The sequence below is a fragment of the Grammomys surdaster genome, unplaced genomic scaffold, assembly GCF_004785775.1.
Source record: "Grammomys surdaster isolate TR1022 unplaced genomic scaffold, NIH_TR_1.0 1100, whole genome shotgun sequence".
Taxonomy (NCBI): domain Eukaryota; kingdom Metazoa; phylum Chordata; class Mammalia; order Rodentia; family Muridae; genus Grammomys; species Grammomys surdaster.
This window is the reverse complement of record NW_021605519.1, coordinates 257,919-271,246: the sequence shown is the minus strand read 5'-3', so window position 1 is coordinate 271,246 and position 13,328 is coordinate 257,919. Positions and strand designations below refer to the sequence as shown.

Genomic DNA, 13,328 nt, shown 5'->3' with positions numbered 1-13,328 from the left:
GGGAATTCTTAGAATAAGGATTGCAACCAGATATGGAGACACAAGACTATAATATAAGTATAATCTTTACACAGTGCACAATAGCGTTATGCCTATAATAATATACACCAAAATATTCTTGGAGGTGGTGAGAAGGCTAGGCTGATTCCATGACAGGCTGCAAACTGGCAGTTAAGGAGACTAGGCCTAAATCTCTGTTTCCAAGAATTGGACAAGTCCAGGCAAGTCCAGGCCTGAGGCAAGAACAATGTGTCAGCAGGAATTTCCAACCCCCACACCCTGGTGACAGAATGTCCACAGGTGGACCTAACAGATTAAAATAGAGGTCACCTACCCTCTGGAATTCCCTAATGTGCTTTTAAATCAGGTCTGCGAGCTCACTTGGTGTGTGTCTCTATCTTGGTAATAGGAGACCCCAGCATGCTGAACTTCTGCAGAATAAATCATTCTTTGCATTTACATACTATTTGAGTCTGGGTTATCATTCTTAAGCGAATCATGAACCCTTACAGTGGGACATCAAATTGTTTCATGGAGAAATAAGTTTTTTGTTCTACGCTAAGGAGAGGTCAACTCCTCAGATCCCAAACAAGGAAGAAATCTTTGACCACAGAGCATCTCTGATCTGGGCTTCAGAGGTGAAAGGATTCACATGGTCCCAAGTAGAACAAGCAAGCATTCATTTTTAGCAGGCAGGAAAAAAGTGACAGTCGGCCCTTCTGAGAGAGCAGTACAGGGCTGCCTGGAGGATTGGCTCCCCGGAGGATTGGCTGCCCAGGACCACTCTGCCACTTCTCACCGTGCCTTCCCCTGGAGGCCTTACCCAAAATGCAATCTGTTACAGTTAGGTGCATAAAGGACTGACTAAGGTTTACTCTAAGGGAATGGTAAGGATACCTGCTCCTCAAAGGGGTACTTCTTTCCCCAGAGTTGACTGCAGCCTGCCTGACACTGGCTTTGTTATTTTTCTCAGTACTCTGACCAACATCTTTTTTTTTTTTTAATTTATATTTATTTTATTTTATTTTATTTTATTTTATTTTATTTTATGTATGTGAGTACAATGTGGCTGTCTTCAGACACTCAGCAGAGGGCATCTGATCTCTTTACAGATAGTTGTGAGCCACCATATGGGTGCTGGGAATTGAACTCAAGACCTGAAAGAGCAGTCAGTGCTCTTAACTGCTGAGCCACTCTCCAGCCTCTGATCAACATCTTATGTGATTAACATAGTAGCTATCTCACCGTCTTACTTTCCTCAGTTTTCCCAGATTCACTGTTTGTTTTAACTCTGACATCTGTGTTCCAATTTTCCTGTTAAGTACTTTTTTATTCCTCTGTATGTGTGTGGTTTGTTATGTATGTGAGGTGTATGCATGTGAGTGCACATGAGAACAAAGCAGGTCGTCAGATGTCTTCTTTTGTTTCTCCTCACATTATAGCCCTGAAGCAGGGCCTTTAGTTGAAGCAGAAGCACCCAAATAATCTAGGCTGACTGGCCAGCAAGCTCTTGGGATCCTTCTGTCTCTGCCCCAGAAAGCTTTGGTTACAGTCATATATAGCCATCCCTGGATTTTTACATAGGTGCTGGGACCCAAACTCAGATCCTCATGATTGCAGAGCAAGTGGCCTTACCCACGAAGCTAGCCTTCATCCAACCTAAAGTATCCTTAAATATAAAAGTATCAGAACTAGTTGAAGAATGCTTCAAAGTTGCTATATCGCCTCCCACCCCCATATGTATCTGTCTTAGTTACTTCCCTGTGGCCATAAGGAAACAGCCTGTACACATGTTAAAAGCTTTTTTTAAATTAATTGCTTGCTTTAATTGATTCAGCCATGAAGATGTGGGTCGGCGGCCTTTCTCCTTCCGTCTTTGGGATTAACACCAGCTAGAGTAAAGACTTTGTGTTGGCTGCTGGGCTATCCATAACATTCAGGATGAATTGTGGATGCCAATCTAGGTGTTCCCAATTTGGTTATTGTAAAAGATAGAGAAGGATGTTCCTACTGTGCCTTGCTGGTTGGGGCTCAAAAAAGCTGGCAGAGCCTCAAAGCTTTATAATCTCTCTAAAGAAGATCCTGGTCCACCAATATGCTGTCAGAAAGCCCTTAAACAAAGCAGCCCTGGACAAAAGCAACCAAGATTCAGTCAGAGTCTTGTTTCTCTAAGTGTTCTGCAACATAAATTTGGACATATTGCACAGAAGAAACAATGCACTAAGAAAAATGAAGAGGCTACAGAATATTCTAAACTTTTCCCTTAGAGGATGAAGCCAAAGAACAACACCAGGAACAAATTGCCAAGAGATGTAGGTTGTCTTTGTTGAGAGCTTCTACTTCTGAGTCCAGTCAAAAATGAGTATGAGTAACAAGAAGTTGGGGCACAATGGCTTACCCCTTTAATTCCAGCATCCAGACAGCAAGGGGCAGGTGGATCTCTGCATGTTCGAAGCCACCGTAATCTAGACCAGTACAGTTGGGAGGGATGACTCGGTGGTTAAGAGCTCCTATTACTCTTCCAAAGAACCCGAGTTTGATTCTCAGCACCTACACCAGGCAGCTCACATCTACCTGTGCCTCCTGCTGCAGAAGGACCATGTCTCTGGCCTCTGCATTCACCTGTACAGACATGCATAATTTACATAAGTAATAAAAATTAAAATCTTGTTTTAAATTTAATTTTGTATATGTATGTACTTTTTCTTTATGTATATGTGTTTCTGTGCACTGCTGTCAGTGGAGGCCAGAAAAAGGGTGACTGATTTCCTAGAGCTGGAGGTACAGGTGGTTGTGAGCAGTTTGATGTGGGTGCTGGGAATTGAACTCAGATCCTCTGAAAAGAAGCAGCAAGCACTCGTAGCCACTGAGTCATCTCTCCAGCCCCATCTGAAATTATTATCATCTTTTAAACACTGAATGTAATGTGTGTATGTTTCTGTGTGTGTGTGTGCTCACATGTGTGTGCCATAGTGCACTTGTGGAAGTCAGAGGACAACTTTGTGGAGTCAGTTCTCTCCTTCTCTTTATGTGGGTTTCAGGGATCACCAGTCTTGAGTGGCAACTGTCTTTCCATACTGCACCATCTTACAGTCCCTCCCATGTCTGGAATTCTTGATTTGGTAAATTTGTGATGATGAATCTGATCTGTGCCAATGAGAATCTCCACAGTCTGTGCTGAGCCTGGAGGCCTCTCAGCTACAGAGCATACAATCCTTGCCTCAAGTCTAATAGCTCTTCTATTCTGAGGACACATCTGCTAAATGTCCAGCCTGAACTTTCCCACCAACTCTAGAAAGAGTTTTTTTATAGATAAGATTAGCCTTTGCCTAGCATGTGGTGGCCACCTCCAATCCCAGCACTTAGGAAGCAGAGGCAGTGGATCTCTGAGTTTGAAACTAGTCTGGGCTACGGAGCGAGAACCAGGACAGCCAGGGCTACACAGAGAAACCTTGTCTCAAACAAACAGAAAGATTAGCTGGAGCCAACTGTGGGCAAGCTGAGGCAGGAAGACTGCTGTGAGTGTGAAGATAGTTTGGACTACACTATTAAAACTGTCTCAAAAAACTGAAACCTTGTCAGGAGTGGTGGATCATATCCTTAATCCCAGTGCATAGGAGGGACAGGCAGGTGGATCACGGTAACCAGGAGCTTTTTGTTCCCAGAATAATGACTCTGAGACTTAATTATTTATGAATAAATTCCTAGGCCATAAGTTTGGGCTTGTTCCCCAACTAGCTAATACAAAAATCCCATTTATTCTAGTCTATGTCTACCATATGGCTATTTACCTTTCTTCAGTTTCATGAGTCTGTCTCCTCCAAGCCCAGGGCGAAATTCCAATCTCTACCAGAATTCCAAGCTTCTATTTCCTGCCTTTTGCTAATAAGCCACCGGCTCTTTATTGACAGGTGATGGATCCGCACAGTACACAAAAGATTCTCTCTACAGATCTCTGTGAGTTTAAGGCCAGCCTAATTTACAGCAAGAGTTCCCGGACAGCTAAGGTTACATAGAGAGAATATATATCAGGCTGAAGAGATGGCTCAGTGGTTAAGAGAGCACTGGATACTCTTCCAGAGGTCTTCAGTTCAATTCCCAGCACCCACATGGTGGCTCACAACCATCTGTAATGGGATCTGAGGCTCTCCTCTGGTGTGCATGAAGACAGCCACACTGTACTCATATACATAAAATAAATAAAGAAAAAGAAAAAAACACTCACAAAAGTACATATATACAAGACTATTCTACAATTTATATGGAAAGGCAAAAGAACTAAAATAATTCAAATTATTTTTAAAAAACAAGAATAGAGGAATCATTTTACTCAATTCCTTGCCTTATCTATCTTCATTATTTGCCTGTACCAAAACTGTGATATGGGCAAAATAACAAATATGTAAGCATAATAGAAAACCAAAAGCCCGGAGAAACCCCGTCTCGAAAAAAACCAAAAAAAAATTAAATAAATAAATAAAGAAAGAAAGAAAGAAAGAAAACCAAAAGCTACCCTCAGACAAGTATAACCAGATGGCTTTTAATTAAGAAGTTTTAAAGTTACATTGTATTTATTTTGGGAGCACATTTGTGGGGGAGGGGCACATAATGCCATAGTATCCATCCTACCATGTAGGTTCTGGAAACAGTTCTCAGGTTGTTGGATTTGGTGGCAAGTGCTTTTACCCACTGAGCCATGATTTCACAAGCCCACAGACTTATTGTTGACAATACAAAAGCAGTTCAATAGAGGAAAAGTTAGAGGTTTGTTTTTATTTTATTTTTTAAGGTAAGGTTTCAGGCAGAGGCAGGCAGATCTCTGTGAGTTCAAGGCCAGCTTGGTCTACAAAGTAAGTTCCAGAACATCCAGGGCTACACAGACTTTGTGTGTGTGGGGTGTGTGTGTGTGGACAAAAAAACCAAAACAACAAACAAAAACAAAACAAAACAAAAAAATAACAGTCCAGGTTGGTTTCAAAGTCATGATCCTTCTCTTTGCCTCCTCAAAATAGCATTTAAAACATTTTTTAAAGATTTATTTATTCATTTAATGTATATGAATACACTGTTGCTATCTTCAGACACACCGAAGGAGGGCATCAGATCCCATCATAGATGGTTATGAGCCACCATGTGGTTGCTGGGAATTGAACTCAGGACCTCTGGAAAGGCAGTCAGTGCTCTTAACTGCTGAGCCATCTCTCCAGCCCTAAAACATTTTTAAATTACATCTACACTGGAGAGATGGCTGAGGGGTTAAAATCACTTGTTCTTGCAAAAAATATGGGTTCCCAGCACCTCCATTGTGACTTACAACCACCCAAACTGCAGTTTCAAGGCATTCGATGTCTTCTTCTGGTCCCTTTCGGCAGGCAGGCATGCACGCCGTTTACATGCGTGCGCAAAGGCAAAGCATTCACGCACCTGTGGGAGTCAATACTCTCTTTCCACCACGTGGGTCCCAGGAATTAAGCTCAGGTTTGCCAGCAAAGCACGTTTACCCTTGCCCCTGACCATCCCTAATTGTGTGTGTGTGTGTGTGTGTTTTGCTTTTTTTTTTTTCAACTCTGTGTAGTTCTCATGCACCACCACCGCATGGCTCCAAATAGTATTTTTAACAAATGGTGTAAGCTATTGGACGTCTGTATGTAAAACAAACAAATGCTCTCTTACCTCAGTCTTACAGCTCTGGCTGCTCCCGCCTACAGCACTCCGCTCCTTAACTTCTTTTTGCAGAATTGCAGTAGGGCATCTTTAGGAGTGACCTCAAACATACTCACCTCCTGTCACTTCCTGGGGTTCTCAGACTCTTCCCTCAAGGTCCTAGGGGAGATTTTACAGACCTTCCTAATGTTTTGCAGTGAGAAACACGCGAAAATCCTGCCAATTGCAAGGAACCTGTTTTTCCGAGCAAGGATGCCACCCCCACCCCCAGGTGCTATGTTGATGGATGGGGGCAGGGACCACTGCTGTGACAGGAACAGCTCGCACCCTTGGGAAAGCTAGAAGGCTTTCCTCTTGAGGCCCTTGAGCGAGCCAGCCATCCTGCGCATCCTCCCCACTCCCAGAAAAGGAAGGGTATAACAACACTGCAGTGAAGGCCAGGCTGCTTCCGGGTAGGGACGTCGCCGCAGTGATGGGGAGACTCGACTGAGGGGAATCGCTTTGGTGAGCACACAAAACGAAGGCACATGCCGCGAAAGGGGAGGTTTCTGCAATAACCAAGACGTATTTGCTTCTTGTGGGGGGCGAGGCCTAGATGGTTTCCGCTGCGGTGACGAGGAAGGGTCACTGCAGTGAACGGGAGTCCACCGAGGGCGGGGTGGTGGTGGGTGGGCCACTGCAGTGCTGGGAAGAGGGGAATGTGTTCGCAGACTCCGCCGCCCTGCTTTGCTCACGAAACTCCTTACCTCCAGAGGGATGGGGGGGGGGGGGGCTCAGAGGCCTCATTGTGCCGTTGGTGGGAGTCGTGCAGCGGTTGGGGTGGAGGCTCTCTGCACTGCGGACTCTCGCCTGGCTCCACCGGCCTGAGCTGACGCGGAGGCGGTACGGTGCCCGAAGGAGCGGAGCCGCAGCCCCCTCCGCAGTGGCGGGCGGGGCTGAGGCGGGTTGGAGGGGCGGCCTCTTGGAACCCGGGCGGGACTAGCAGCCGGCGCCCCTCTCCCGGCTCGCAGGATCTCAGCAGTAGTCCGGAGGTGGATCCCGCAGGTGCAGCAACAAGGCAGTGTGGCGCTCAGAGGAAGCATCACCCACTCTCGTCTGGTCGCAAAGCCCCACAACTCCACCAAGAAGTGACGGTGAGGCTTGGGCTGCCCAAAGGGAGGGGGCGATCCCAAGACCCACCCTGTAGCACCCCCTGTGGCTACCTAGTCTCAGGTCAGCCAGGGCGGGGAGAGCCGCCCTAGACCGATCACATAGACTCCCGCTGCCGCGAAACCTCCGCACAACTGACCTCCCGAGACGAATTTTCCCGTCCCTTTCTAGTTCTTCCTACTGCAACCTTTCAAGCCGGTCTACAACCTCTCTCAGTACTCCGGTCACGACAGGCAAGGAGAGATAAAGACTGTAGCCCTTTCAGCTCCCGACCTCACCCTGTCCCTGGGGACCCTTGCGAGCTAGGGGCGCCTGGGGCAATGCTGGCCCTTTAAACCTTTGCTCCCCACCCAGAGTATCTTCCATCTCTCCATAAGCGCCACTTCTGACAGCTGGCAACCGTGGAGAGCCAGGAGGCAGGAGGCAGGTACGGGGGCGGCTCTGAGGCCCCGAGAAGGTGCAGGAACAGCTGTGGACACCCCCCAACCCCCGGCTGGGCTCGCAGCCCGCAGCGGGACTGGCGGACGCCTGGACTGGAGGGTTAACCATTAACCCTCCACTCCCGCGTTGCGGGGAGCTGCTCTCTGCTTCTGCTACCCAGGTAACGGACAAGGATGCCCATCTTGCCATCCCTAAACACACACACCCTCTTCTTATCTACCCACCTGTCTGCCTAGAGGCTGCGGCTTGGGGGTTGGGGGCCCTCGACTCAGCCTTGCTCCCTCTGCTAGCTTTTGTCCCAGGTCTAGGTACCCGATTTAGGGTCAGGTAGCATAACTAGCTTTCATGACGCTGGAGTGGAGTGAGCCCCTCATCCAGCCCCTGTTCACACAGGGTGGGCACCATGCCCGGCCTGTACTGCCCCACCAGCTGGAAGCCGCTGCCACTCACCGACTCCTGCGTCCGAGCCTATGCCAAGGGACCCTGCCTTAGCCTGCGTGCCCGGCTCACCTACCACAACCCTCAGCCCCAGCCGGTGGACGGTGAGACCTGGTGCGGGCGCCGGGAGGTAGCAAATGCCAGGCGGGGTTCGACAGCAGGTCTGCCCGTTCCTGCTCGCAGGCGTGTTCGTGTACCCTCTGGCTGAGGCAGAGGTGGTATCTGGCTTCGAGGCGGAGGCTGCCGGACGGCGCGTCTCCTTCCAGCTGCAGAGCCGGCGCCGATCGCAGGCCGCCTGCTGTCGCGCTCTGGGCTTGGGACTAGGGACCTCTACGCCCCGCCGCTGCGAACAGGGTAAGTTCCAAGCCCGAGCCAGAGTCCTCAAATGCCAGCCACAGCTCAGGTTCTTGCACCCTCGTGCCTCCCGCCAACACTGCCAGCCTTCTTTCTTCTTCCAGACACTGATTTTATTTTCCATCCATTGATCATCCCTTTATCCAGCAGTCATGGACAGGGCATGTGACCTGGACCTGGTGCTGAAAGAATGTGGCCCAGGCGGGAGTCTGAGGTTCGCAGCCAAGTAAACAGAGATAACAGGCACTAAGTAGCTTACAGGGTACCAAAGACCTCTACTGTCCAGGTGGCCAAAGTCTCTTTAAGATGAGGCAGATAGCACTCCTCCCCAAGGGAGCATTCTCCAGTCCTTACCTCCTAGGTTACACACATGAGCCAGGCCCGGTGAACCTGTGAACTGACTAGCTCCAGAATCAAATCCACCGTCCCAGCTAACAGCCCAGGCTCTCACCCGTGGCTCAAACTCCTTTTATACTGCCCTGCTTGACCATCCCCTGGTTCTAACTAATGTGTTTGTACTTGTTCTCTGAGTTACTCAAATGCTTTGCCTAATGAAATTCCCCCTTATCCTCCACAAATAATTGACTGTGCTCTTCCCTTGTTCCCCAGCCAGAAGCACTTAAGAGACAAAATAAATGTCACTATATCTGCTTGTCCATCTCTCTCGAAACACTGGCTCCTGAGCTTGGGGCTGTGCTTTGGTCATTTCTAGGTCATCTAGCATAGAACCTGGGACAAAGGGACCCCGTGACTGCTGGAGGGCATGGAAGTCCTGCCCTGTGCTGTGTTCTGTGGTCTGCATCCTATTTGTTTGTTTATTTACACAATTGATTCTTGCCCATGTGACTATTAGGTAAGAAAAAGGACAGAATCTAACGGTGTGGAGAGTTGGATTAAGCCTAACAGACAGGTAGAAGCAAGAATAAGGCCTGGGCTCTAGCCCCAGGAATGTTCCAGTAAGAGGAGCTAGCATTTAACTGGAGGAGTGGGAATAGGTGAAGGGAGATTAGGGGGCAATGGTGTAAACATGGTGATGAATACACAGGACCCCAAGTGGGTTTCTGCTCACAAACCCTGTGTATTCTATATACAAAGAGCACAGAGTGTGTACTGCCTCCTTCAGCCTCTTATTGGGACCAAAAGTGATGACCATGCTCCTTAGATTTTGGGCGCTTTGCATTAGTTCTCCATTTATTCTTCACTATAATCTTTGAGATATAATTATGTTCTTTATTTTATGGATGAGGAAATGAAGGGTTCCCAAGAGGATTATCAAATGACACAATCAGAAGTCACAGAGCTAAGACTCAAAGCCTGACTCTATTCTTCTCACTGTCAGGACAGGCTGGCCTCGAACTCTCAGAGGTCTGCCTGATTCTGCCTCGAGAAAGTACTAGAATTAAAGGCAAAGCCACCAAACTAGTCTCTGTCTCTCTCTGTCTCTCTGTGTCTCCCCCCTCTTTTTTGTTTTTGTTTTTGTTTTTGTTTTTGTTTTTCAAGACAGGGTTTCTCTGTGTAGCCCTGGCTCTCCTGGAACTCACTCTGTAGACCAGGCTGGCCTCGAACTCAGAAATCCGCCTGCCTCTGCCTCCCAAGTGCTGGGATTAAAGAAGGCATGCACCACCACCGCCCGGCTGTCTCTCTCTCTCTCTCTCTCTCTCTCTCTCTCTCTCTCTCTCTCTTTCTCTCTCTCTCTCTCTGTGTGTGTGTGAGTGTGTGAGTGTGTGTCTACTCCCTTCTCAACTCACCTTCCCACGCCCTAAATAAACTATTCGACACTGTACCCATCCACCTTAAGGGGAAGAGATGCTCAGCGTGAACCTGCCAAGACACTCCTCCCACCTCACCAAACCTGGCTGGACAAAACATATCCTGGACTTTTTATAAAACACAACAGGGTTTCTCTGTGTAGCCCTGGCTGTCCTAGAGCCCACTCAATAGACCAGGCTGGCCTCCAACTGTCAAAAGATCTGGTGTGCCTCTCCCTCCCAAGTGCTAGATTTTCTATGTCTTATCTTCCTTTTTTCTTTTTATCTTTTTCTTCCTTTATCTTGTTCAGCAAGTATTTCTGGGAAAGATGAACAAATGATCGTTAGATAAAGCAAAACACGGCTGTAGAGGTGAAGGGGGGCAGACTGTGCAGTCACATCCAGCGGCAGTGACAAATCTTTTAAAATACATGCTCACTCCCTACTCCATTTCCCTCTCATGCCCCCCCCCCACCTGAAAGAGCCTGTGCTTTGCATGTGAATGCTGTTTTGTTTCCTCCAGCTTCTAAGCACATTGCTGCCTTAATCTCTTTGAGAAGGTAGAGAATCCAGGAGGCACCTTAGTGAATCCTGGGGAGTACTCCATCTTTCATGAGCAGAGAATTTGTGAACATATCAGGTCCCAGTCTAGAAGGAGGTGTTAGTCCACAAGAAAGGTTCTTTAGGGTGATTGCAAACTAAGGTTGAACATGAAGGGGGAGATAGGGGAAGAGTGGGCCTTCCAGGAGTGAATACTCCCCTTTTCTTCAGTCCTCCATCCGTGGTTATTTCGCTGTGCTCTTGCCTGTTGACAGCCCCTTCCTTCTATCAACCTGACTCTCCCACCATGGTTCACCTCATGTGTCATCCTGCCTCATGTGCCTTGCCCACTACACAAAGTCCTGCTTTGCCTGGCATTGTGCCTCAGTGTCCACCCACCCCATTGATACCTCCCCCATCCCCTTCTAGTGCTCTCTGAAACCTTTTCTTACTTATCATAGGTCATCTTGTCTTGGATCTGGCCCAAGCCCGGTCCACACTGGTGTTGCCCACTGGCCTTGTGGCTGCAGCTGGTACCATGACAGTGACCCTGTGCAGCAGCCGGGAGTTGCCCTCCAGGCCTGATGGGGTGATGCATGTGGCCCTGCCCACTGTGTTCACCCCACTGGCCCAGCCAAACCTGCCAGGGTCCCCCAGGTCTCCGGGGCTCTGTGACGACAGGTTGGGCCTATGGTGATTCTCTTCATCCCTCCCTCAAGTTATCTGGGTCTAGTGAGGGTGAGGGGGCCCCAGGGGCTAGACGGAGTGAAGAAGGGTGGGTGCCAGTCAGCTAGAAAGGCTAGTGACCTTCACAGCAGCCTAACAACCCTTCCCATGTTCCCTTCTAGCCCTACCAGCTGCTTCTGGGTAGGCAGCCCTGAGGAAGAAAGGCTGACCTGGGATCAACCAACTGCCCCTCCGGACGTGTTCTCAGGCCCTGCCCGCTGTCCTGCTCCATATACTTTCTCTTTTGAGATGCTTGTGACTGGACCATGTCTGTTGGCAGGTGGGTGTATCTGGTCTAACCTAGCCACCCTATCATTGTTGTCAGACTGGGAAATAATTCACAGCTCATAGGTGAGAGAACAGGGGTAAAAAGAAGACAGCGGCTTGTCTTAGGAATCGCTAATTAGTGGTTTTGGTTTAGCCTGTTTGCTTGCTTGTTTGTTTGTTTGAGACAGAGTTTCATATAGTCCAGGCTGGCCTCAAACTTGTTATGTAACCAAGTATGACCTTGGACTCCTGACACCCCCTGCCTGCACTGCCTATGCCAGACTGGTTTCCACACTAGTTTTAACAATGTAATTAATTTATATACTACTCCATTCCCCAGTATCAAGAGAGATACAGTGGTACTGGTCCAAGTAAAGGAGTAGCTTTCCTTTGTGCAAGAGGCAGGGGAAGGATGATAATTGAGTGTATAGCCTTCTGACCAGCTCCAGCACAGACCTGGGAACTCACCACATTCTAGTCCCTTTAAGCAGATAAGTCCTTCCTTGTCTATATAAGCCTGTATAAGTCTGTACAAGATAAGACTCAGCACTCAGCTAAATCAGCCATAATCCCTGCCCATAGCCACTGTTATCTGGAAAGCCGGTACTTGTGCTCTTGGGGCCTGAAGTGAAGTGACTTTGACCCCTCTTTACTTCTGTTCTTAGGCCTGGAGAGCCCCTCTCATGCTCTGCGTGCAGATGCTCTCCCTCATGCCAGCTCTGCAGCAACTATATGTGTCACCCTGGCAGAGGGCCACCAATGTGATCGGGCCTTGGAGATCCTCTTATACCCCAGTGGTGAGAGATGGGGCACACAGTAGGACAGCTCTGATATGCTTAGGAATGACATGGAAGCAGTTTTCAATGATAGTTCAAGACCCCAAGCAAGACCAAGTCATCTTGGAGAATGCTGGAGTCTTCTGAAGACAGAAGGGCCCAGCAGTCTGGGGGTTCAGGGGCAGGAACTACCTGACAGAGTTGTGACTCTTCTTTTCAGAGCCCCATCAGCCACACTTGATGCTGGAGGCTGGCAGTTTGAGTTCAGCAGAATATGAGGCCCAAGTGAGGGCCCGCCATGACTTCCAGAGGTTGCAGCAAAGAGACAGTGATGGGGAAAGGCAGGTATGGCTATCTATGTAAGGCCAAGCTTTGGTGCTGGCTGAAACTGTACGTAAGAAACAGGAAGATGGACCATATCAGGACAAGGGCCCTCTGTTCTCAGTCTGCTCTCAGTACGTGCCTCCACCATCACAGAGCGCATCCATAGTCCCAGAAAACCCTGCATGAATGCCTCTGAGATAGGTCTTTGTGGGTGGAGGCAGGTCTTGTGTAGGTAGGCAACATCCATGCTGTCATTCAAAAAACAGCCCCCTCTAAGTGGATCGAATAGAAAAAGGCCCCAAGGCTAGTCCCTCTGCCCAACCTGGACAGAGCTGCCCTGGCCTGGGCTCAGACTAACTCAAGCTGCTGTGCTCAGGTGTGGTTCCTGCAGCGACGTTTCCATAAGGACATCTTGCTGAACCCTGTGCTGGTGCTGAACTTCTGTCCAGACCTGAGCTCCAAGCCTGGACACCTGAATGCAGCTACCCGGGAGCTCCTCTTTCTGTTAGATGGCAGTGCTGTGGGACACAAGGCATGTGGGGCTCAACATGTGGCAACCCTAGGCATGGCAGCAGCTGAGGAAGGCTGAGACAGCCTTTAGAGGTCAGGAGTTACCTTGTTGCTTGACATGCTATCTACCAGAGAGGGAGCACATCCACCTCTGCCTCTTTCATACACACGTGTCTCTCCCAGACTCCAAGAGCCACTCTTATTGATTCACTGAGGCAGGGTCTGTCTATATAGCCTTGGCTGTCCTGGAACTCACTACGTTGACCAGGTTAGTCTTGAACTCACCTGCCTCTGTCTCCCAAGTGCTGAGATTAAAGTGTATGCCACCATCTCTGGTGCCAAAGAGTCTCTCTTTTCTACAGTCATACTCTATAAGCCAGACACAGAGACA

The 13,328-nt window shown here is 48.7% G+C and overlaps 1 protein-coding gene across 3 annotated transcripts in view; it reads left to right on the top strand.

Annotated features, from left to right (window-relative positions):
• The first annotated feature begins 5,813 nt into the window (after nt 1-5,813).
• Nucleotides 5,814-13,328, top strand: part of Vwa5b2 (von Willebrand factor A domain containing 5B2) — a 16,827-nt gene continuing 9,312 nt past the window's right edge. The window contains exons 1-11 of one of the 3 annotated variants that reach the window (XM_028783408.1): nt 5,814-6,168; nt 6,675-6,797; nt 6,985-7,046; nt 7,191-7,414; nt 7,648-7,796; nt 7,876-8,046; nt 10,796-11,015; nt 11,183-11,340; nt 11,993-12,124; nt 12,324-12,448; nt 12,804-12,959. In XM_028783408.1, the coding sequence (XP_028639241.1) occupies nt 7,658-7,796; nt 7,876-8,046; nt 10,796-11,015; nt 11,183-11,340; nt 11,993-12,124; nt 12,324-12,448; nt 12,804-12,959 (1,101 nt within the window). In that variant the 5' untranslated portion in view covers nt 5,814-6,168; nt 6,675-6,797; nt 6,985-7,046; nt 7,191-7,414; nt 7,648-7,657. Of the gene's footprint in view, nt 6,169-6,674; nt 6,798-6,984; nt 7,047-7,190; nt 7,415-7,647; nt 7,797-7,875; nt 8,047-10,795; nt 11,016-11,182; nt 11,341-11,992; nt 12,125-12,323; nt 12,449-12,803; nt 12,960-13,328 lie in introns of those variants that run through there. The other 2 variants (XM_028783409.1, XM_028783410.1) reach the window with 2 other exon arrangements.